Source organism: Labrus bergylta, chromosome 5 (assembly GCF_963930695.1).
Source record: "Labrus bergylta chromosome 5, fLabBer1.1, whole genome shotgun sequence".
In the NCBI taxonomy this organism is placed as follows: Eukaryota; Metazoa; Chordata; class Actinopteri; order Labriformes; family Labridae; genus Labrus; species Labrus bergylta.
In genome coordinates, this window is record NC_089199.1 from 16,328,186 (window position 1) to 16,352,666 (window position 24,481).

Below are 24,481 nucleotides of genomic sequence, written 5' to 3' on the forward strand. Positions count from 1 at the left end.
TTTCTGTCTGACCTGGACCAGTCCATCTCAGCTGTCTGGATTGGATGGATTAATAGATTTGGGAACATGTCAGGGTACAAAGTAAAAAGGACTAAATCATCTATTCTGTTCCTTAATGAACAAGAACACAACTTGCACCTTGTGACTCTTTGACCTTTAACCTGGCTCTGATTTGACTGACAGACTTGTCATAGATTGAATGGACAAATGGTTTCATCTGACTAAGCCTAGATTTTGTGACTTTTGACTTGACTGACCTTTGGCTCACGAAGAAAGAAGACATCGTATGTCTTATGAACTTTGAATATTGAGTTTTAAATGAGTCTTACATGTTACTGTTTGTAACAGAGACCGTTTATGCTCTGCTGGCCCGTCCGAAAAAATAAGAGTATACCCACTTCTTCAAGCACCACTCCACCACTGATTGAAGTGTAACTTTGAAGTAATTTAAAGGTTAAGTTATGTAATGGGTTCTATTTTGGTGTTTTGGGTTATGATATCATTTATTGTAAGGGATATATTGAGTAGGGGGATAGCTGGTCACATGGGTGGGGATGTTGTGTTGATTTAACTCACCTGTTCACATTTGGTTCTCAGTGGAAGAGTCGTGGGTGGTTGTATTTTTTGTTGACCGCTATTTTTTTTTGCCCATCATGATTACTTTGATTATGTGTCAATGCACGTTATCATGGATTATCTTTTTCAATTATAAAAAGTAAAACATATTTTCATATCTCAGTCTATTTTTTAGGTATGGTACTAGGCCCAACTTCAGCCACTCAGCGGTTTCATTGTTCCGGATAGTCGTTACAAGGACTTATATAACTACATTTAAAATAATGTAAGATGCAAAGTATTAAGATTAATTTCCCACATAATTTCTAAACCCATTCCTCTGTGTCCCAAACTCTGCATCTTTGACTTGTACCCTAAATATTTAAGTTTGGTAAAACATGAAACTATATATTGATTTATTGGAAAGAAAGAATTGCCATCTTATATTCATTTTTTTTTTTTAACTCTGCATAAAATTGTAATGAATTTACTGTAATGCATTTGTAATGAAAAAAGATGGCTGTTATAACCATGATCAACAAATAAAGGACACAGCTTGCTCTTAATGCGCAATTGTTTATATACTTGCTGTACTTTGTACTGTATTATATGAAGTTATATAGCTCCTACTTATTTCCCTTCTTCTTTCATGAGAGATGTATGGGTTGGGGCGATGGAGAGGTGTATACAATGTTTGTCAAAATATGTATGCCCCCTTGATTTATTTTCTTTAAATGCACAAAAAATACAAGATTATTTTTACATTAACTCATTCAATTCTATTTTTTTTTAACAAAGTGACCATGCATTAAAATGGCAAATATTGTCTCAAACAGAGGCAGAAGAATTAGTGCATGTATTTGTAAACTTCCAGTGTTGGAAAAAGTACTTTAAAACCACACTGACTAAAGGTAAAGATACCTTAGTGTAAAAGTATGCCGCTTAAATCAAAAGTCACCCTAAATAAAATGACTTAAAGTAGCCAATTACAGGGGCGGTCCTTGTTGTTAATGTTTGGTCACATCTTAGTGATCTGTTGATTTTAAGTTGTAAGATGTCATGACAGTCACTAGGTTATTGTGGACTCCACGAAGAATCTGAGATCCTAAACTAAAGAGTGTGATGCTTAGAAGCTGAGGGCAAATTATTTGCAAATGATTAAAAAAGACACAACATGATGATTCACAAAACACACTCAAAGGGTTAAATGCAGCCTCTAGCGCAACAGAGCACGCAGTCTCTCTGTGCGTTTGTGCACCAGTGCAGTGCGCACAGAGACGCACAGGCACGCAAAGAGGCTGAGCAGTTATGCAGTCATTTGGGGGATAATGTCCCCCAATATTAAAATCTGCTTCATTACAAAAATTCACAAACACTAGCAACACTGGCGCTAACAGCCTCGCACAGGTAACAGTTTTCAGCTGGTGATTGTGCTTCAGTCGGCTATTTATAAGAGATATAAAACCCACCTATTTAAGTCTGTAAATATGACTTTAACATTACTTTGAAAAATATACCCAGGGTTAAGTCAGTCCGGGGCTGTAGACACTTCATCCACATGTCTTTTTTGGAGCTGTTATGCATGATAAAGATGAGGAGTGTTGCTTTATCTTGGGGTTTTCCTTTCCTTGAGTTGTCCTTCAGGGAGGAATATTTTTATTTAGGCTATATCTAATGTGTGAAAACAAATGTTTTTGACGTGTGTGGTGCTTAACCTAAGTGAACACATTCAGGCCATATTGTCATTCAGTTAACTGAACGCACTGTTTGTTATTCTAAACATTTAATGTGAATAGTCAGAAATCCAGCGGGAGCGGGATTAACACACCCTCGCTCTTTCAAAACAAGTCACGGAATATCCAGCCATGTCTTCACAACGTGACACCACGGTTGTCCTCCCATCTCACATCCGCCCTCGAGACAGCTGAATGAGATGCAGACGCAACACAAACCTCTAATGAACAAAACAATGTGGTTGTCTTGTGTCTGTGTACTTTCATTTGTTCATTTCGTTAATTCATTTTAACATCATATTGCCTACTTTACTGCGGTCACGCCATCCGCACTTCGGAGATCGACAGTCGCGCTGTCCGCGCTTGAAAATCGATTGCGCGTCTACTCCCCTTTTTGCGGTAGAGTGAATTGAGGTGCGTTCATGTGCATTTAGTAAATAATGAGTGCTTAAACCAAATGGCAACTATGCCTACTAACGGGGATGGCTTCATTCATTTTTTATTTTCCGTTGTTACGATGCATAGCCTGCATTTCTAATTAAGTTCTCAGTGTTTTTCAAACAGATTTGATTAACTAAAAGGTTACTGTGTGGACAATAATATTCATAAAAAAAATCTAATCAAATGATTACAAGCAAAGTCCATAGAAAAACGTGTTAAATACATCTTCAATGACACATGCAGTCACATACAAGTAAATCTAGGCCTACATTAAAATAGATGATCAATTCAAGCCGATCATATCTGAACTGTGGTGTTCATTCTAAAAGCATTAATTTTAAATCAAATTGTTGTCTACAAGGTCCACCGTATAATGGTCAAGCTTATTCCTCAGGTACATTTTTGGTGATATGTAGAAAATGTATTGCAAAAGTTTTGAAAAATGTGATCACTAAAAGCCAAATATACTTAATTTTACTTAATTAATTACTTAAAGTGCAGATATCAGAACAGACCTAAAAAGAATTCATCATCAGATTGCATCAAATCTGTATAAGGACCTTCTTCATTTACCTCTGTGATGACAATCAAGTACATTTACTGAATATTTATTTAATAATTTGATGAAAAAGTAAGGCTTAATACAAGGTGGCTTAATGTTCTGATATTAAAACATTCATAAAAATTCAAAATCAAATTGTTATCACAAATTCCACTATGTCATTGTTGAGCTCATCCTCAGGTACTTCTGGTGATTATCAAGTTAATTTACTGTAGCATTATTTAATAATCACATGATGAAGTCAAGCTTATTGCACCCCCGTCGCTAAAAAATCAGATATTTATAAATGAATTAAAGATCAAAATAAAATTGTTATCAGCAAATTCCACCATATAAGTGTTGAGCACATCCTCAGGTACTTATGTGGTGATGATCAAGTCAATTTACTGTTTACTGTTTACAGCATTATTCAATTATAACATGCAGTCAATACAATAATACACAGCAGTCGCGAAAAATAAGAGACTGAGGATGTGCTCAACACTTAAATGGTGGACTTAGCTGATTAAAAAAAAAAAGAAATACTGTTTTAAAATTAATTACAAGTACTTTCTTGTTCGTGAACAGACTGGAACACATAAATGAGGTCAGGCCAGCACGATCACGATGCCCTCTCGTCCATCCACTTCCCTGCAGCTGCGAGTACACGCCCCCATGCGTGAGCGCGCATAAACTACACAGGCACACAGGGAGGGATAGGGTTCATGTCCTCATGGCGGAAAAACACACAACTCAGTCTCTTCTGATTTTTCCAACACCTCCATTAATGTAAGAGATCAGACCCTGAAGCACTATACGCCTAAACTAAAAATGTGGACTTATAAATTCTAAATAGCCTACAGATTGCAGGCTCTCTACTGTTTAACGGTCGCCTATAGGCAATTACTGTGGGATTACTGCTTACATGCGCTTCTTTCAGACGGTAATAATAATAATAATAATAATAACACTATGGACTAATGAAACTAGGTAACTACTGGTACATGCTGGAATTATTAGGCTATGTAGGCCTATATTAGCCGACTTAAATTGTAAATAAAGTGTCCAGTGCATAACAGCAAAATACGAAAAGATCCTGGGGGAGAAACCCGCAGACCCACTGAAGTCTGATCGCAGTCCTGGGACAGGGACAGAAAACGAATGTGTACATGATGGAAACAAAAATCCCCATTTGTCTCCCTGTTGTACTGAACTTTCAGGCCACAAACAATATAAAAAAAAAGAAAAACAATAAAAGTCTGACATCTAATGGACAAAAACTGTATTGCAGAAAAGGACAACTGGACTCACTGTTCGAGGGGAAAAAAGTATCAGATATAGAATCAGAATCGGTTTTTATTGCCAAGTAGCCTATATTTGCACACACAATGAATTTGACTCGGTGTGTTGGTGCGAAACAGTTGACAAAAGAAATAAGGCAAAAATAGCAAAAACTTAAATAAAATAAAATATCAGAAGCTATTAATATAATGAGTGTAACAAATATAAAAACACAAAATGTACAAAAGGTGCAGTATTCAAGGTCCAGTGACGGTATGACACATTGTGCAGTATACTGTGTGAATATTCTTAATATCCGCTATAGATGGATTTATTTTTATTTTTATTGACTCACATACATTATTAAACAAGAGCTTTATTACATATCATAGCCCTTTTTGCTCTTAATGAAGTCCATGGCCTCCTACTTGATGTGATATATTAGCATTTAGGCCTAGTGCTTTGTTCAATGTAAAATCATCACAAACCACATGAGTCAAGTTTCCAGGATGACTTGTACACATATAGGCCTAATCTATTGGGGTTACAAGGTTTAGTTTAACATCTGAAAGAAAGTCTTCATGTCAAATGTTGGCTAAGGTATGTTTGCAAAATAACAGCATCCTCATAAGAGATCTGTATAAAGTAAAAAGCACTTCTTAAAGTGAGAGACATCCATTTCAATTCGGCATCAGGCTACACTCAGACCTGCCAAAACATTGATATTTCAGAAAATAAATTTAGATTGAAATGTCATTTATATTTTATAATTTAAACGTATCAGAAAACTGATTTTCGGTTAAAAAACAAACAAACCAAAAAACAGGACATAAGTAGCCCAAGTCTGATTTTAGGGGAATAAATCAGGGGGTTTCATCGATGTGGAAGGTATTACAGTATGAAGAAACTGTTTCAGTGAGCGCGCTCATGGTAAATGTGGGCGTGTCATCTTTAAAAAATATATATTTAACCACTTAATCTGTACATTTGTGCTTAAACACTATTAACAAGCACGTATGGCCATATCTTAATAGGTTATGGAATGAATTAAAGCTGCATCATCATATATATTAATATAGAAGGGGTTCCGGCACGGATGTCGCCATCTTTAGTAAGGGACAATAAGCCTAGTGAAATAACACAACTTGTTGTTATTCCGTGAAACTTGCTAAATGTTTATTTGGTGTAGGTTTCACGTGTTCTTTGAGGCACTTTAATAAACAAGGAACTCCTCACCTATTCATAATAAAAAATAACGGAAATAGTTTCTGCGTTTCTGTGTGAAACGCGAAGTGAGCGGGTCTTTGTCGCCATGTTTACTTTGGGTGACGCCAGCTCTCTTCCATTTTCCTCCGCCTCTGGTTGTCAAGAAGATGGCAGCTTCCAGGCAGGCATGAGAGGAAATACTTCTTCGCAAATCGAATGAATTTGGATTATTATCATAAGATAAGCCCTCTAACAAGTGCTTTTGCAACTACTGCATCGAAATAGGTAAGCAGAATTTTGAAATAGGCCCGCCTTTTGAGGTTTGTTGTGTTTTGTTGTGGCACTCCGTACGGCCATTTTTCTTGTGGGAGCTGTAGAAGTAGGCCGATCGTCGAAAAGATGGCTGCTTCCAGAGACGGCATGAAACATAATAACACACTATATGTGCAGTTAACTTGAGTTTGGTTGCGTTTTAAGATTGCTATTGCAACTGTATTAGTATCAGGTAACATATGCATGTGAAAATAATACGAAGTAACAGTGCATCTAATAGTAAACTTGGTCTATCTTGTAACAGAAGCTAACTCTGTTAGCCTGACCAGAATAGGTTTAACTACTAGCCACCAGTGCTAACGAGGTCTAGCTTAGGGCATAATTCATTTCACGCTCCGGGTTTACCTCGTTTTTTTTTTTTGTTATTTCAATTGTATATTCGATGTGGCTAAACAGATGTGGGTTTTGATTGTGCTGCGTCCACTGAAGAAGCTCACTATTTCCCCCTCAATGTTGTGAAGTGCGATAGAGCGGCTGCAAAGAATGCTAAGTTGCTAGCTACAATATGGCGACTCCCAGAGAAGCATGAAAATAGCCGACTCTTGCTAACGCATTTAACCGTGGATTAACTCTTTGTTGAATCAGCTTATTGGTTTACTTAGTTGATCCTCTATTCGATTTTGAAATAGTATCTCATTTTACATCCTCTCTTAGTCGGTGTTGTGTGGTAGCGACCATGTATATTTCAATTTCATTCGCTTCCGCCATTTTTCAGACTGGCAGCAGCGTTAGCGGGGGTTTGTTTGGTTACAAGATGGCTGCTTCCATGAACTGAATTCAATGGTTGGACACAACTATACACAACATAGTTTGGGTGTTGGATTGATTTAAAACATTCAATGCACAACTTCAACTCAAATGCATGTAAATGACTTTGAGTCCGGCTCAAAAGACTCTCATGTAAGGTAATGGTTACTATGAAGCTTTGTAGCGGCTACGTCCATAAACACAGTGGGACAAGTTAACTACGGGACGTGATCCGATGCCCCGTGTGTTTTAAGACATGTTTATGATTTGTTTAAGTGTCAACAGACTCATTCATTTTTGGTTTTGATAGAAGTCATGTCTGCCCCTGGCTCCGCGGTGTCTGGGACCACAGTGTCGGTTCTGCAGCCCCGGTGGAAGCGGGTCCTCGGATGGTCCGGTCCGGTTCCCCGGCCCAGACATGGACACAGAGCTGTGGCCATAAAGGAACTCATGGTTGTGTTCGGCGGTGGAAACGAAGGGATTGTGGACGAATTGCACGTATACAACACTGGTAAGATTAACTTTGTATTTACTTGTGTGACATTTCTTTACGTGCATTAAAAGTTAAATTAATAAATATTTACATGACCTACTGGAATAAAATGCCACGCAGTTAAAGATGGAGTCATTGCCTCAAAGTTATGATAATTAAATTGTAAAGATGGATTCGTGATGTACTGAATTATCTATCGTTAAGGCCTCGACAGACCGAGCAGTCCCGTGTCTGAAGGGATTGGTCTCCATCTGCTGGAGGAAGAGTTTTATTGCATATGAAAAAGGCGGGCTAAAATAAAATGGATGATGCTAGTTGGTTTAGGAGTAATGTTTGCCACAGTTTCTTGTATACAGACAAATAAGAAAGGGAAAGTTTTGGCGAATGTGTTATTTATATCCATATCTTTAAATACCCTTTGCTGAATCTTCCCATATGAAAATGATAGTTGCTGCTTAATAGATTAACAGCTATGTTAAAGTCTTTTATTTTTTTTTATGTCAAAGATTCTATCTCATTGCCTTTTATTTATTTATTTTTATTCTTTTTTTCTTTTCTTTTCCTAGCAACAAACCAGTGGTTTATCCCAGCAGTCCGAGGTGATATTCCTCCTGGTTGTGCTGCGTATGGGTTTGTTTGTGATGGCACAAGGTTGCTGGTGTTTGGTGGAATGGTTGAGTATGGAAAATACAGCAACGATCTCTATGAGCTACAGGTAACTAAGCTATAGAAAGACAAACTCAATCTGTTTTTTTTTTCTTTCAGTTTTACAATTTTTCAGTTCTGTAAATATGTTTGTTTTTAACTTTTTACTATTTTTCCATTTTTTTTCTCCTTTGCTGTAACAACTACATTTCCCCCCCTTAAGGTTTAACTTATCTTATTAAGTAATATTATTTTAGATAACGTTCTAAAAATATTTTTCATATTAATGGTAATTCATATGAGTATTGCAGTGTCCCACAGAATCACACTATAGTTGGTTGGATGGTTTTTAATATATGTATTAATTGTGATTAATTTATAACATAGTTTGTAAACGTCTTAATCTGCTCATTTTACTTCCCTTCTCTTGTCGCCACACACAAACACTCGCACACACACACATGAACCCACACACACACAGGGGGCGGGTCCCGTCTCGCCTCATTCTGTAGCTTTGTATAATGTGTGATTTGACAATATTCACCAGCAGGGTAGAGAGACGCTCAAGCACATTACCTGCGCATCACGACAAACATCGAGCTGCGGAGAAATATTTAAACAGCATGTGAAGGTGGCGTTTTAAAATGAGACGTAGCACCACAAAGGTTGCATAGCTCTCACACACACGTGCAGCTCTCTCTCTCTCTCTCTCTCTCTCTCTCTCTCTCTCTCTCTCTTGTGCATGTGGTGTTTAATGGATAAACCAAAAAAAAGAGTCAGGAAATATATGTGGATGGCCAAACACATACCCGAATGTCCCGTCCAGATATCGTCTATGTGTGCCAAACACTGGATGTTTATTTCGTATGATTGTATTTACAGCTTATTCAAGCATTGGGCAGACAGGGAAGTTTTTACGGCACAAATAAAAAAGCCCAGAGTTACAAGTACCAGAAAGTGTCTTAATAGGCGTTCCTTATTTTAACTCATACATAAGCAATGAGTTTATGATATGAAACAACAGAAGTTATTCTGGTCTGATAAATTGGGAGGGGTAAAAAACATGGCAATATTCTCCAACATGCAAAAGTTTCACTCTCTCCACCATGAATGAAGTTATAGTTAAATATGTTCAATTTCTCGTTCTGGTGTAAAGTAAGAACTTTAAATCCTAATAGATATTCTGTTCACTTGGAATGGAATAAATACAAATTACATAAATATGAATCAATGACAAATGTAATATAGGAAATATAGGAGTGTGTAGAGATGCAGCGATTGTGAAACTCGAGGCCTATACTGATGTTCTTTTTTTTGAATTACTTCTTTTGGTGTCAGAATCCCACCCTGCCAACTTCTTCTCTCATGTTTGACTCAACAGTTTGTCCTCTGCCCAATAAAAAAACATCTCCTCTGAAACAGCAGTTGCATAAACTAGTTTGGCATAAATTAATTGAAACGACACAACAGATAAATAGTGGCCACAGACATCGGTTCATGCCACATTATTTTCATCATTATTTGCATCGCTGGGTTCAGGAGTATGGGTTACATATGTGTTTATAACTTGCATATCGCTTAAGTTACTTTGGACTAGGATCCAGATAGAGCTTAAACGGGATCTTTGAATCATGTAATAACTGAATTTATTGATGGACGGCGAGTATTAATCAACTTATCAGCAATACGGGTCAATGTAAATATCCAGGAATTAGCACAATAGCTAAGTTTAATGTGTTGCCAATCTTTAGTCTGATCTGTTATTCTGCTTCTCCTACGACCTCATCACTGAATAATATGTTGTTGAACATTGTTTGTTTTAGGCTAGCAGATGGGAATGGAAAAAGCTGAAGGCAAAAAACCCCAAGAATGGTCCCCCTCCTTGTCCTCGTCTTGGCCACAGTTTTTCCCTGGTTGGCAACAAATGCTACCTATTTGGTGGACTCGCCAATGACAGCGAGGACCCAAAAAACAACATTCCCAGGTATCAATATTTTTATCAGCAGGCAATAGCAGGGCTTACAGACGCACCAGTGCTATAGATTTAACTACAGCAAAAACATGAGTGTGAAATATGTCTGTACTCTTCATTCACAGATACCTAAATGATCTCTACACACTCGAGCTGCGTGCTGGTTCCAGCGTGGTTGGATGGGATATTCCGATCACATATGGAGTTTTGCCTCCTCCCCGTGAGAGCCACACGGCTGTGGTATACACAGAAAAGACGAGCAGGAAATCTCGCCTGATTATCTATGGAGGGATGAGTGGTTGCCGTCTTGGAGATCTGTGGACCCTCGATATTGGTAAGTTTCAAAAAGTGTAAAAAGTTCCAATATAATGCCCTAATGTTGCTTCTCTTAGAAAGTGCTGCTGTTCTTAGTCAATTGAAAACATGTAATTCTACAGGGAGGATTAAAACTAATCTTTTGACAATGGTCTGTTTAAATTTGTCTTGTATGTGGTTAAGTATTCTGGTGACATGTCAGAAAACATTGTGTGGCTCTTGTATAACATTTACAACTGCTCGTGATCTTTAGATACCCTGACATGGAACAAACCATCAGTAAATGGGACAGCACCGCTCCCCAGAAGTCTTCATTCTGCCACCACCATCACAAACAAGTGAGACCACAGTTGCACTTAAGCAACAACACAATACACCTTTTTTTTTTTTTTTGATCATGTTAGACTTTCCTGGTAGATGCATCTCTTTTATTATTTCAATGTCTCAATCTGCAGGATGTATGTTTTTGGAGGATGGGTTCCTTTGGTGATGGACGATGTCAAAGTAGCAACACACGAGAAGGAGTGGAAGTGCACAAACACTCTTGCATGTCTAAACCTTGGTTTGTATAACTGATATGTACTGAATAGTTGTTAAAATTTCTCTTCTGGCAACGATAAAGTATAATGTGCTTCACTGGAGTTAATTTTTTTGCCATGTGTTTTTATGTAGACTCGATGTGTTGGGAGACAGTGTTAATGGATACTCTTGAAGATAACATCCCTAGGGCCCGTGCAGGTCACTGTGCTGTGGCCATTAATTCCAGACTTTATGTTTGGAGCGGTCGTGACGGATATCGTAAAGCTTGGAACAACCAAGTCTGTTGTAAAGACCTCTGGTACCTTGAAACAGGTTGGTGTACTTTAAAAGGATTTGATTCACACATAAGCGTGGCATTGGTGGCTCAGGTCGTCGACTGCAGTATCATTATGTGTAATATCTTGTTCTCCACCTCCACAGAGCGGCCGCATGCCCCTGCCAGGGTGCAGTTAGTCCGTGCCAACACAAATTCTCTGGAGGTGAGCTGGGGTGCCGTCTCAACTGCTGACACCTACTTATTGCAGCTACAGAAATATGATATCCCTGCAACTCCAGCCTCACCAGCCATGAGTGCAGCGCCCTCGCAGCCTTTGAACTCTCCTAAGAGCCCGGCACCAGCTGCTGCAGCACCTTCTGCTCAAAGCCTACCACAGACAGGTACTATAAAAATGGCCTCTCTCCCCCTTTCTGACTCCTCCATTGTGTGGTAGTTCTCACTGCAAGCGTTATCATTGTTCCCTTTATCTTGCAGCTGTTTTGAAGGTTGCAGCACAACAGTCTGCCACAGGCACATCTCTTGTCACAGTCCGCCCCAGCCAGCCTGGGAAATCCCCTGTCACTGTGACATCCCTTCCTCCAGGTGTACGAATGGTAGTGCCTGCCCAGACCACACAAGGATCAGTATGAACAATTTCACTAATTTATTGAAGTATATATTACAGTTGAATAAGCAAACAAGTTAAGCAATTGGTTACTTTTTCTGTTTTCAGCCTCAGATGAGTGGCATGGCAGCTCTTGCTGCAGCTGCAGCAGCGACACAGAAGATACCGCCTTCCTCTGCAGGCACTCTCCTCAATGTTCCTGCAGGTGCTACCATTCTTAAGACCGTAGCGATGTCTCCGGGCACAGCCACAGTGAAAGTTGCTTCTCCAGTCATGGTACAGATTTTAATTGAACATAGTCAATTCTAATATTGTGTGCATTTCATCTTTCATAGGTATGTGGTTAAAATAATGCTCTTCTTATAGGTCAGTAACCCAGCCACACGGATGCTCAAAACTGCTGCAGCTCAGGTGGGCACAGCAACTGGCTCCTCTCCCACCACAAGACCCATCATTACTGTCCACAAGTCTGGGGCAGTCACAGTGGCCCAGCAAGCCCAAGTGGTAACCACAGTGGTTGGAGGGGTCACGAAGACCATCACCCTTGTTAAGAGTCCCCTCTCTATGGGCAGCGGTGGCACATTGGTAAGAAAATAGTACTTTTGCACTATGTTATACTGAAGCGTTTGAACTTCTAAACACACCCTTTGGTGCTTTCACATGCATGCATTTAATTTGGGGATCTGCAATTTGGGGTTTTTACACAGTGTGTTTGCATTTAATTTTTAATTCTTGTCACATGATGAGGAAAACGTGTACTAAGCCAGTTGTGGAGGAAGTTAAGGTTGGCCTATAGTGACTGCTAGATATGACAATCAGTCAGTTACGGCCAGAGTGTTTCATAGTGCTAACAGTTTGGTGGTCCATCCTCCCACTGAACTCCCTGTGCCATCCAGTGTTTTCTGGTGACTCATGGATTTGAGTCTCTCTCCTTTGTCGGCAGATCTCCAACCTTGGCAAGATGATGTCTGTGGTGCAAACCAAGCCAGTGCAAACATCAGCGCACACAGGCCAGGCTTCAACTAACCCTCTCACACAGCTCATACAGGTCAGCTATCATCATGAGTGCAGGAAAAAAAACAGGAAGTAGCTTATAACTCCTGAGACAGGCACCATGTCTGTCTGTCTTATGGTTTGCATAATCTGTGCTCTTCTTTCAGACAAAGGGTCCTTTACCAGCTGGCACCATACTGAAGCTGGTGACCTCTGCAGATGGCAAGCCAACAACCATAATTACAACTTCCCAGGCAGGAGGAACAGGAAATAAGCCCACTATCCTCAACATCAGCGGTGTCTCTCCTTCCACCACAAAGCAGGGCACCACCATCATTAAGACTATCCCCATGTCAGCCATCATGAGCCAGTCTGGAGCTACAGGTGTTAAATCACTCATTGTCATAACTATTTATCACAACAGGTTGCACATTAATTACTGTGATTAGAACTACAAAAAATGTGTCGTCCATATTTTCTTACGGGGTTAAAAAGAAATCTCTAAATAAATATTAATGGCATGCTATGACAGAGTAGTTATCATTTAGTAGAGGTTGTAAATAAAACAATGCGAAGAAGTATAAATTGAACACAGTCTCGTGTTTGAATAGTGCGTCTTCATTTGACATAGTTAGAAGGTAATTGGTTTCAGTTATACATGTTTTGGCCTTGCAGGTGTGACGAGCAGCACGGGCATGAAAACACCAATCACGATCCTTACCACAAAGGTGATGACCACTGGAACTCCTGGTAAAATCATCACCGCAGTGCCCAAACTTGCCACTGCAGCCGGCCAGCAGGGACTCACACAGGTACACTGACTCTATATGTCTGTCTTTGTATACATCATCAAGTGTTGCCATTTGTGTTTTACCTAATGACATCATCCCTACAATGTGTTTCAATAGGTGGTTTTGAAAGGTGCGCCTGGGCAACCTGGTACTATTTTGCGCACAGTGCCCATGGGCACAGTGGGTGGTGTTCGACTTGTTACACCGGTGACAGTGTCTGCAGTTAAGCCAACTGTCACCACTCTAGTTGTCAAGGGGACTACTGGTAAGAATAACTGTTATCATGAATTTTTTTAAAGAAGGTTTTCTTTGAGCGACGTTTTCTGTCGTTTGTCGTTTTCTGAAATGTAATTTGTGGTTCTTTCTCTTTTTTTTTTTTTTGTATGCCACTGATCGTCTGTCTAGGTGTCACCACTCTTGGAACAGTTACTGGTACAGTCTCTTCTAGCTTGGCAGGAGGCGCAGTGGACAGTTCCAACGCTTCTTTGGTTACCCCCATCACCACACTGGGTACAATTTCTACCCTGTCCAGTCAGGTGATCAGCCCATCTTCCATAACTGTGTCAGCTGCTCAGACAAGTTTGACCTCTGCCTCATCACTGCCCTCCTCTACAATCACAGTTCAGGTAAGACTGTCTCCCAGCTAATCGTTATACATTTGAATTTCTCTCATTAGGGCATCAAACCCTTAAAGCAGTCTGTGTCGTACGCTTTGACTCGTTGATTGGGTTATGGTGCTGATAAATATATATGTAACTAAGCTACTGGTGTGAACGTGAAAATGTGTAAAAAGAATAACTTGCATTTCTTTAATCTCCTGTGGTCAGAACCAGCCCACCCAGGTGACTCTAATCACAACCCCCAGTGGTGTAGAAGCTCAACCCGTGCAGGATCTACCAGTGTCGATCCTTGCTTCACCAACCTCGGAGCAGCCCAGCTCTGCTGAGGCTGGAGCAGCTGGAGAGGGCTCTGGGACCGTCACCTTGGTCTGCTCAAACCCACCCTGCGAGACCCACGAGACTGGAACCACCAACACGGCCACCACCTCCTCTGCCACCATTGGAGCAGGAAAGGTCTGTTCCAATCCGCCCTGCGAAACCCATGAGACTGGAACAACCAACACAGCCACCACCTCCTCTGCAACAATGAAGGCAGGACAGGTGTGCTCGAACCCCCCCTGTGAGACCCATGAGACTGGAACAACCAACACAGCCACAACTGCATCTTCGAACATGTCCACTCCGCGTATGTGCTCCAACCCACCATGCGAGACCCACGAAACTGGGACAACTAACACAGCTACTACAGCCTCGTCTAACATGGGAGCAGCCCAAAAGGTGTGCTCCAACCCACCCTGTGAGACCCATGTGACGGGGACAACCAACACAGCCACCCAGTCTTCATCAAACATGAGTGCAGGCCAAACAGGCACAGCTCATAGGGTTTGCTCAAATCCACCCTGTGAAACACATGAGACTGGGACCACCAACACCCCATCTACAGCCACCTCCAGCATGGGAGGTAGCGAGCAGACCAGCACAGCAACAGGCACGGTCCAAAGGGTTTGCTCCAACCCGCCCTGTGAAACCCACGAGACTGGGACCACCAACACAGCCACCACTGCCACCTGCACTATGGAGACAGGCGAAGGCACAGGTAAACTCACATATACTGTATCTGTCAGTATACCAGTGGAAATTGTTTTCTACGTCCAGATTCATTAAATTAATATTTTTTCATGAGGCCTATGCCTAGGATCTCACAAGTTGTTCTTGTTCATGTAACACAAATGTGAAAAATCCAAAGGTGTTCGTGTGGCAACGAGTTGTCATTTTATTACAAGAATGAATGTATTGGTATTGAGTTGTCAAATTGTACTTTTGTATCTATTAGCCACCCAGCAGACAGAAGAAGGAGCAGAAGGTCCCAGCAGCACAGAGGCAGCCTCCACCACCGCGGCGGCAACTGGCCCAGCTACCACCGCCCAGGGCAGGGCAATCACTACTGTCACTCAGTCGACACCAGCTCCTGGACCCTCTGTACCTGTAAGTGCTCACTAAAGAACATAACTACCTCTTCAGAGCAGTTGTTACTACAGCAGATATCTCTGACTGCATGTCTGATTCATATTGAATTACTTGTGAGAAACAATGTTTCCCTGCCTTCTTGCTATAAAGCATAGTACCACATGTTTATTTCTGTAAATTTTTATCTTCTTCTTTCTTTTTTGTAGTCAATATCATCAATCACAGAGGGGGTGAGCACTGCTGCAAGCTCTACAGAGGAACCAATGCAAACTGATGAGACAGCATCAGCAGAAGCTGCAACTGCAGAGGAGGGAGCTACTGCCATGGAGACACAAGCACAGGTATTTACAATATATTTTTTCAATTCCAAGTCCATCTGATCAAAGATATGTTGGATGTATGTGTGACCTATAATGTGTTTTCTCTTAGGGAGAAGCAGCCACTGGAACAGCTTTGAATCTGCCCTCAGAGCTGATGTCTGAGGGTCAGGGAGCCACACTTATGGTGACTGGTCTTTCAGACGAGGAGCTGGCCGTGACTGCAGCAGCAGAAGCCGCTGCTCAGGCAGCAGCCACTGAAGAAGCCCAGGCTCTTGCTATCCAGGCTGTCCTCCAGGCAGCTCAGCAAGCCGTAATGAGTGAGTCCAGTTGTTGTTTTTAAGTCAGATTTGTCGCTTGTTTTCTTGTCACTTGGATTTCAACAGTAATGTTCAATGTATGTTGAAGGCTGATGCGTTAAGTGAGGAAGAAAAATGGAAACAATTGCATTCTCCGACTATTCCAAACTCCACAATTGTTTAACAGTTTTTTTTCTTCATGGTTGCACTAGTATCATTTCTTGATTACTTTTTTTGTTTCGTTAATAGATGAAAGCGGTAACACTGGAGAGAGCCAGCAACCCACCAGCATCCCCATCATGCTGACCCAGCAGGAGCTAGCAGCACTGGTCCAGCAGCAGCAACAGCTACAGGAGGCTCAGGCTGCTGCGCAGCAGGCTAGCGTGGACGCCAGCATGCCCACTGAAGGCCTTGCCCCTGCTGACAGCCTCAATGACCCCTCTGTCGAAAGTAATGGACACAATGAGATGGCTGCCGCAGTGACCAGTGCTGTGGCATCACTGCTGCCACGGACCACTGCTGAAAGTAAGACTCTAAAGAAGTTTGTTTGAGAGTTTCTTTTCATGTTTCTGTACAGTAGTTTGAACCTTATGAACTTTGTGTTTTACACCATAGCGCTTGCTCCATCGAGCACATTTGCGCCGTCTGTATCGGTGGCAAGTCCAGCCAAGCTGCAAGCAGCAGCTGCTTTAGCAGAGGTTGCCAATGGCATCGAGGGAGAGGTGAGTCACTTTAGTAATTCTGATAACATGCTGGCCCAGCAAGATGAAAGGAGAATAACTTGGACTTAATTGTTATTTTCTTTCTTTATTTTACAGAAGCCGAGTCCTCAGCCAACTCCAGTGAAGCCTGTTATAAAGAAAGAGAACCAGTGGTTTGATGTTGGAATTGTGAAAGTGACAAATATGGTTGTTACCCACTTTTATGTGCCAGGAGATGATTCGCATGGAGATGTAAGTGTCTCAGGAGACATGTAAGCCAAACCATGACTGCTTTTTGGTGTTGCCAGTGCATTTCTTATTTCTGTATGTTTATTTATTTATTTATTTTTGAAGGATGACTCTGGCATCATGCCAGACTACAGCCAGATGAAGAAAATGGAGCTGCAGCCTGGAACTGCTTACAAGTTTCGTGTTGCTGGAATCAATGCTTGTGGCCGTGGATCTTTCTCAGAGATATCTGCTTTCAAGACTTGCCTACCGGGCTTCCCAGGGGCACCCTGCGCTATCAAAATCAGCAAGGTAACACACCAGTGGAGCACTTCCCCTCATGGCACATGACAAATATCTGTTTGAGCAGGAAAATAAAAGCAGCTTTGTTTAAAAGCCATGCCATCAGACATTGAGTGTTTGTTGTTCACTGGTTCTCTACAGAGCCCAGATGGTGCACACCTGACCTGGGAGCCACCCTCGGTGACGTCAGGAAAGATCATCGAATACTCGGTGTACTTGGCCATCCAGAGCAGCCAGACAGCTGAAGCCAAGGCCTCAACTCCGGCACAGCTAGCCTTCATGCGCGTGTACTGTGGGCCCAACCCATCATGCTTGGTGCAGTCATCAAGCCTCTCCAATGCCCACATCGACTACACTACCAAGCCAGCCATCATCTTCCGTATTGCCGCTCGCAATGAGAAGGGTTATGGCCCTGCCACCCAAGTTCGATGGTTGCAAGGTGAGGGCATGGATGGACAAACTAATATTTAATTCATAAATATGTATTAACAGTTGGTGCTTTAAATAAAAAATAAAGAAAGTACTGGAGTGAGGGATACATTTGAACCGATTTTTCTGGTTTGTAGAATCCGGCAAAGATGCTGCATCGGCAAAACCAGCCCCGAAAAGACCAGGCACCTCTCCTGACACGTAAGTGCGCTGTTCATGTTTCATCTTTTGCACACAGGATAGACGTCAACATTGCACTGAAAAGTTTAACATGCATAACTCATTCTGCTTTCATATTTGCTCTTACAGCAAGGCTACTGGTCCAAAGAAAGCAAGGACGGATCAGTGAGGTTGCCCAGAGATCCCTCCCAGTCTTTTGTCCTTTTTTTCACTTGCTGTCCTTTTATCAGGAAGACTGACCTTCACCCCTCCTCATCCTCATCGTCCTCTCATCCTCCACCCCTCAAGTCTCAGATCAGGACAGCAGTGGAGGCAGATCAACTGAATGATGCTGAGATGAAAGTCAATCTGAGATGTTTCTGTAGATAAAAACCCTCCTTCCTCCTTGTTCTGTTGGTCGTACTATTTTTAGAGCAACACAAATTTAGAAGCACATTACCTTTTTTCAGTCACACCCCCCCTCTATCATTTAACCTCTACTTTGGCTTGTTTCGGTAGTTGAGCAGTATAGAAAAGCATTTACATCTTTCACAAACTGGCAGCCAGCCTGAGCGCAATGTTATATATATATTTTTTGTCTTTTTGTTTTGTGAATCCTGGGGGTATGTAGAGAGAGACTACATGAAATGATGTTCAGAGATGAAAAAGGCTGTGGAGGCAGGAGTTTAGATGAGAGGAAGAATCGGAATCAAATAAAGCACTTGTCCTCTATGAAAGAGGACATCATTTTTCTCCTTTTTTGCTGAAAACAAATTTGCTTCATCAACAACCAAGTCTATAGTCCCCGTACTGGACTCCAGTCAACTGGTAATGTCATCACTGTGCGCTTTTTAACCCCAAGATGAGGACTGGTGGCCGACACTTCAGAATGGACAACAAAGAATGACAAAGGAAGAGGTTCATAGAGAAGGAACGACAGACTTTGATGGGACTGAGACTTGCAGCACACAACGTGAAAAATCCTCCCCAAAAAATAGCAAGCAATGACACAGAAGATCTTTTGTGTAGTTTATTTTTGTATTTTTAAGCTTTTCTTTTCCTCCTGTGTGTATGTGTATGTTGAGTGCATTTTAAAGAAGAAAAAAACATCACTTTTTTTTTTTTTTTTAAACTGTTGTTCATCCCCATAGTTTGTGTTTGTGGGAAGATGGGTGGCTTTGTTGAGGTTGCCACTATATTTTTAAAAATCTTCGTTCAGTTGGTTGTATGTTCTTGATGTTAACAGATGGTAATGAAAGAGAGAAAGAGTTTTGTATTTGTTCCAAGTAGAACCGCAGAGGTGATAGGACTGAAGGGAACTTTGAAGTGGACCCAGGGAGAGGAGAGTTTTTACTTTGTTTACTACTCAGTGCTTGTGTTGCTTTGTTTGCCAAATCTGAAATTTCACAGGGTATGAAGAAAAAAACACCATCAGATCTGTTCATGCCCTCCCCTTAATATCCCCATCAGCTGTCCTACACTTTTTATGCTCATGAATGTGGTCTCGCACCTCTTGTTTAATTTTTAGATGGGGGAATTATATTAGTAGGCATACTTTTCCTATCCTATTGATGTTTGTGAATCCATTTAATAAATTTTTAATTTTTGTCCTTCCACGGCTCTGTATTTCAGACTACAGATGGTGTGCAAGCTAACTTGACGTGTCAACCCGTATGTTTTGGAATGGGGATATCTTGGGAAGAAAGCTCACATGGCCGGAGTGTTCTCACCTGTAAATTAGTTCGTTCATAGAGCAAGAATAAAACAAACAAAAAAAACATCTTGGCCTTTTATATAATTACCTGTGAGAAACCATTTTTACATGTTGGTCATTTCTCGATTGCCTTTTGTGTCTTTACTTATAAAAGAAACAGTTATATATATATATAAATATATATAGTCTCCCTGATTGTTCTGATTTGATTCTGTCAGGCTGAGTCACTGTAAAAGTCTGAAGCCATGTTAGGTTCATCACAATACAACCGTGTACAGGGAGGATGTTTCTGACTGGATATGAGTGTAAATCTACTTTGTTAGGGCAGATTCAGTTGTGATGGAAACAGCCAGGACGATCAGAGCCAAGGTTTTCGCTTGCCACCTTTTCTCTGGCCGGCACCTTGGTTTTTGTTTGTGGTTCCCCCCCCCCCCCCCCCCCCCCCCCAATTCCTTTCTAGAAAATAACTTTCTCTTCATATGCATTCATAATTTTTGTGCGTGTCAGTGTGTCTGTTGAACAAAACTAGACATGCATGCAAAAGCAGTGTATTTTAGTAGTGATGCCTTAAGTTAGACCATAAGCTGAAGGTTCTCAAAAAAGAAAAAAACATTTAATGAGTTTGTTCCTCTCTCCATGTGGTATAAAATTGTGTCCTTTCCTTCCACAGTACCTTTGCTGGGTCACTATTTTTGCACCCTTGTTGGATAGGTCATCATCAGCAGTCAGTGCCGGGGTCTCTCTGAACTTTCCCTCCCACACTGGGACGAGTGCTGCTCCTAGCACTCACAGGTGTTGCGAGTTTCTCTCGGCTGTTTGCAGGTTATCTGGAAATGTCCTGTATTTTCCAATGTGTGTTTTTTGTACTGTAGGGAGTAATGTATCTTTTATCATCAAAAAATAAACATGTTAAACATAGATCCTGTGTTTTTCTTATTGTCACTGAAAAAAAAAAAAAAAAAGACATTTGAATCACCTGTTGCAAACCTCTCTGAGCTGCTCTCAGGAACGGCTTCTCCACATCTAGATCCTGTTTGGCACTTCCTTCAAAGTATTCAGCTCCTATGTCCTCACACCACTGCATGGCCAGCCTGTGAGACACCTGAAGAGCGAGTGGCATAGAAAAACATTTTAACACATGACAGGATCATCAGTTTCACCTGTTTAATGTCATTTATCCTTTTTTACAACTGTTTTATACTTCATCACGTTCACTGACCTCCCTGTTGCTTAGGTCAGTCTTGTTGCCCAGCACAATAAAGGGGAATTCAGATGGCTCCTGAGGCTCGCCCTGGATCAGAAATTCATTCCTCCACCCCTCCAGTGCAGAGAAACTATCTCTGGATGTGACATCAAACACCAGCATGCAGCAGTGGGCTCCTCTGTACAAAGGTGTGCCCAGAGACTGGAACCTCTCTGTACCCGCTGTGTCCCAAATCTGAGAAGACACAATGCTGCCACGCTGAAGATGTCCTGTCCTGTATTAGTTTGTGTGTGTGTGTGTGTGTGTGTGTTTGGGTGCAAACTTGTTGGCCAACCTGCAGGATGACAAAGTCCCCGTCTATGTTGACTGTTTTTGAGAAGAAGTCTGTCCCTATAGTGGCCCGGTAGGCATTGGTGAAATGGTGAGTCACATATCTGTTCATGAAGGAGGATTTTCCCACCCTGTGTAAACACGCGCACACACACACACACACACACACACACCACAAGATAGGGTTACATCACTTTTAAAGCTCTTCTTCCCCCCCCCCCCCAACACACACACCCTACCAGAGACAATTAGCCTAACATTTTATAAATGCACTGTTAACATTTAATATCCTCCCAAATTGTAAACTTTGGGAACTATCCCCCAGGATTTACACCGCAGTCTTAAATCGGCTATAAGCCTAAATGAAAGTGAAACAACTGTCGACGAAAGAGTAAATCAATACATAACAACAGGTCAAATAACAGATTTAATCAAGCTTGTGATAGTTACCCGGAGTTTCCTATGAGGATTATTTTCAGTACTGGACTCTTTCCAGCGTTCATGTTCACCTGTTTCCTCCGCGAGTTTTAGCCGCTGCTGCCTTCAGGTGCTGCTCGTTGTTCACAGCTGTAGGTCAAAGCAAAGGGATAATAATCTGGGTTATTATTTTTTATTTTTTATTTTAAATTTGATTCACATGTGCTACTGTCTTCTTTCCTGACATATGTGTACATTATTGTCTTTGAAAAAAGTAATCGGGGAAAATTTGGGATGTAATCATAATGTTGGGAAAAGTCATTAATCCAAGTCAATATGCCCCCCTTTTTATTCATTCAAAATTCTAAAATAATGTAGCCTATTATTTTGACTTTTTAAAAGAAAAAATATAGACTTATATCCTTTTTATATTTGTTTTGTTATTCATTAGACATAGGCTACTGTGTTTAAACATTTATACATGACAGGCTAAAGAATGTTTCTCCTGTCTTTCAACTATACCAAGATTGCTATGTTGTTGAGAAAACACAAAACACTTTTGATGGCCTAATATATGCTATAGATATAAATAGACATCTGACTCCAAAGGCCAAAGGAAAGAGTCAATGCAGTGCTGTTGGCTAGATCTTGAAACTTCAGAGTGTTAAGTATCTCTAGATACTTAGAAGTAAGCGCTTGCAGAAATGAAAGCATGTGAAAGACTTTCTTATCAATCAATCAATCAATCTTTATTTGTATAGCGCCTATATTCATAACAAGTGTTATCCCAAGCACTTTACAAAAAGCAGGTACAGACCTTACTCTTTATTATATTATATTACAAAAGAGCAGGTAAAACACTTTACTCATTGTTATATTATCCACAAAGAGCCTATTAATCCATCATGAGCACCAAATAAGATTTCATTTCAAATTCAAACATCATATTAAAGAATATTTTCTTGGTGTTCTCTGTGATTTAATAATAAAATGAAATGGATGTCGTCTGCTCTTATTTGTTTCAAATGTAAAAAAAAGTGTTATTGCTCAAAATTCAGTTCACATGTTTAGTAATGTAAACGACATTGTATAGTTCCTTTATTCCCCACCAGGAGGCAGAACATGCTTCAGGCTATTGATTTTTCTTCCAGGATTCAGTTTGTATTTTTATTAAATTGATAATATCACAAAGCACAATAAGATATATAGAGAATTACAAAGATGAAAACGGTTAGTTGTAAACCAGTTGATAATGAGGTCAGAGCAAATACAGTCACATTCTCTGTGGTAACTGTTTCATTCATGTCCTACTGAGACTTTCAGAAGTGCAGCAGACGTTCTGAGATTACATAAAACCTGCAGTAAAAAAAGATTATGGTATCTAAGTGAGCATAATTGTAGTGCCGAGCTTTGACCTCTAATCTACCTGACTGTATTAGTCATGGCAACGCTGAGAGACACACTTATACACACAACATCACAAGCAGATCAGAGGTGGGCGACACAAGTCATTCTTTGTTGACAAAATGCAATTAACTCATGAGAAATATTAAGAACATACACAAAAGTGTATGGCTGCATGTGTGGGTGTCTGTGTGTGTGAGAGAGAGAAAGAGAGCGAGAGAGAGAGAGAGAGAGAGAATTTGAATTTAAGAGAGAGAGAGAGAGTGCGCGCTCTCCTGGGTATGTGGCTGCAGCGCTGTGTGGTAGAGATAAGACCACCGCCTACACAGAAGCTGGTTTCATGGGAATTACAAAGCTGTCCCCAAAGTCCATGAGTGATACACAACACCATTCGACAACCAGCTACAACAAGGTCATGACATCTCCCAACTGTCCAACAAGATGTACCAGTGTCAGCTCTAACTGCTCCTGCAGGTTCATGGGTAACATGGCTCGACCACGGACATGCTGCAATGTCCTTTAGGTCTGTGTGTGCGTCTGTGCTGCTGAATGACAGTGAGCAATGGGCCTGTAATTCCTGGCCTCCTCCTTTCATCTTGATAACTTCTTATCAGAGCAAGGCAGCCCGTTCTCACAGCGGCAGCAGCCACATCCCTGCCCAGCTGTCCACACTGCCACCCAGACCTCTTTCACTCCTAATATCACTTTCATTCACACACTCTGATGCTCTCAAAGGGCAGTTAGGCTCTCTTCCATTACAGTCTCATTACATTTCCGTTACAATGTCTTCATGAAAGGAAGTGAAAAAAAGGGGATGAACTTTATTTGATAGCACAATAAAATTGCAACTCCAGCCATCTTTTCAAACATTTCTTCTCATCTTTCACATGATTATGGCAAACTGAAGCCTACCCAGCATGCACTGGGATGAAGCTGCAGCCTGAACACGACTCCAGTCCGTCTGACACATCATTGCATACTTTTATGATTCAAACTTTGCAAGGCCTTCTAAGAGAACAGTTTCAACTATAAGCTCACTTCTATCAACCAGCATTAAGAATAAATACAAGTCCTGCAGCGTTTAATAATGTGTCCATCCGATGGAGGTGAAAACACATGAAATAATGTTAATCCAACTCTCAAATTGTAACTTTTGGGATCAAGATGACATTTCTCATAAATCAGACAAAACAGAGTAGTGTATGGTTTAAGAAATAATAAGCTAATGAATCATGGATGGAGCTTTTAGAAATAAAACATGACTTTTGTTTGTTTTCTGTTTGGAAGTGTTAGAAACATTATTATTATTATTATTATTATTATTATTATTATTATAAGTCATTACAGTTTAACACATATTAAAAGTCATTTTAAAAGTTTTTCTTGTGAATGTTGCAAATAAACAAATATTCACATCTTTCATGATAAGTAACTGTGTATCTTTTCCTAACATCAAGGGATTTGAAACATAAGTTAATGTGG

The 24,481-nt window shown here is 40.8% G+C and overlaps 2 protein-coding genes across 2 annotated transcripts; one reads left to right on the forward strand and one right to left on the reverse strand.

Annotated features, from left to right (window-relative positions):
* Positions 1 to 5,886: 5,886 nt before the first annotated feature.
* On the forward strand, positions 5,887 to 20,562 carry hcfc1a (host cell factor C1a). The gene is made up of 28 exons (XM_020633779.3): positions 5,887 to 6,042; positions 7,148 to 7,348; positions 7,897 to 8,045; positions 9,799 to 9,959; positions 10,073 to 10,281; positions 10,516 to 10,600; positions 10,718 to 10,824; positions 10,935 to 11,114; positions 11,223 to 11,459; positions 11,554 to 11,702; positions 11,792 to 11,959; positions 12,050 to 12,268; positions 12,627 to 12,731; positions 12,844 to 13,060; positions 13,352 to 13,488; positions 13,585 to 13,732; positions 13,873 to 14,093; positions 14,295 to 15,123; positions 15,361 to 15,512; positions 15,701 to 15,835; positions 15,924 to 16,131; positions 16,360 to 16,635; positions 16,726 to 16,832; positions 16,929 to 17,063; positions 17,166 to 17,351; positions 17,484 to 17,781; positions 17,909 to 17,972; positions 18,081 to 20,562. The coding sequence occupies exons 2-28, from the start codon at positions 7,153 to 7,155 to the stop codon at positions 18,118 to 18,120; spliced, it is 5,118 nt and encodes a 1,705-aa protein (XP_020489435.2). The 5' UTR covers positions 5,887 to 6,042; positions 7,148 to 7,152; the 3' UTR covers positions 18,121 to 20,562.
* Positions 20,074 to 21,745, reverse strand: si:dkey-13a21.4 (uncharacterized protein LOC494576 homolog). The gene is made up of 5 exons (XM_020633780.3): positions 21,629 to 21,745; positions 21,183 to 21,309; positions 20,864 to 21,082; positions 20,621 to 20,746; positions 20,074 to 20,510 (listed from the first exon to the last, which is right to left on the reverse strand). Exons 1-5 carry the CDS (start codon positions 21,679 to 21,681, stop codon positions 20,424 to 20,426), a joined length of 612 nt encoding a protein of 203 aa, XP_020489436.1. The 5' UTR covers positions 21,682 to 21,745; the 3' UTR covers positions 20,074 to 20,423.
* Between the last annotated feature and the right edge of the window lie 2,736 nt (positions 21,746 to 24,481).

Bases quoted from the DNA above. Each gene is read 5' to 3' on its own strand.
- hcfc1a (XM_020633779.3), top strand. From the start codon at position 7,153: ATGTCTGCCCCTGGCTCCGCGGTGTCTGGGACCACAGTGTCGGTTCTG. The intron at 11,460-11,553 runs GTACTATAAAAA...TTTATCTTGCAG, and splicing joins TCAAAGCCTACCACAGACAG to CTGTTTTGAAGGTTGCAGCA. The intron at 17,352-17,483 runs GTAACACACCAG...GGTTCTCTACAG, and splicing joins GCGCTATCAAAATCAGCAAG to AGCCCAGATGGTGCACACCT.
- si:dkey-13a21.4 (XM_020633780.3), bottom strand. From the start codon at position 21,681: ATGAACGCTGGAAAGAGTCCAGTACTGAAAATAATCCTCATAGGAAAC. The intron at 21,083-21,182 runs GTTGGCCAACAA...GTGTCTTCTCAG, and splicing joins GGGACTTTGTCATCCTGCAG to ATTTGGGACACAGCGGGTAC. The intron at 20,511-20,620 runs GTGATTCAAATG...TACTCCCTACAG, and splicing joins CTCAGAGAGGTTTGCAACAG to TACAAAAAACACACATTGGA.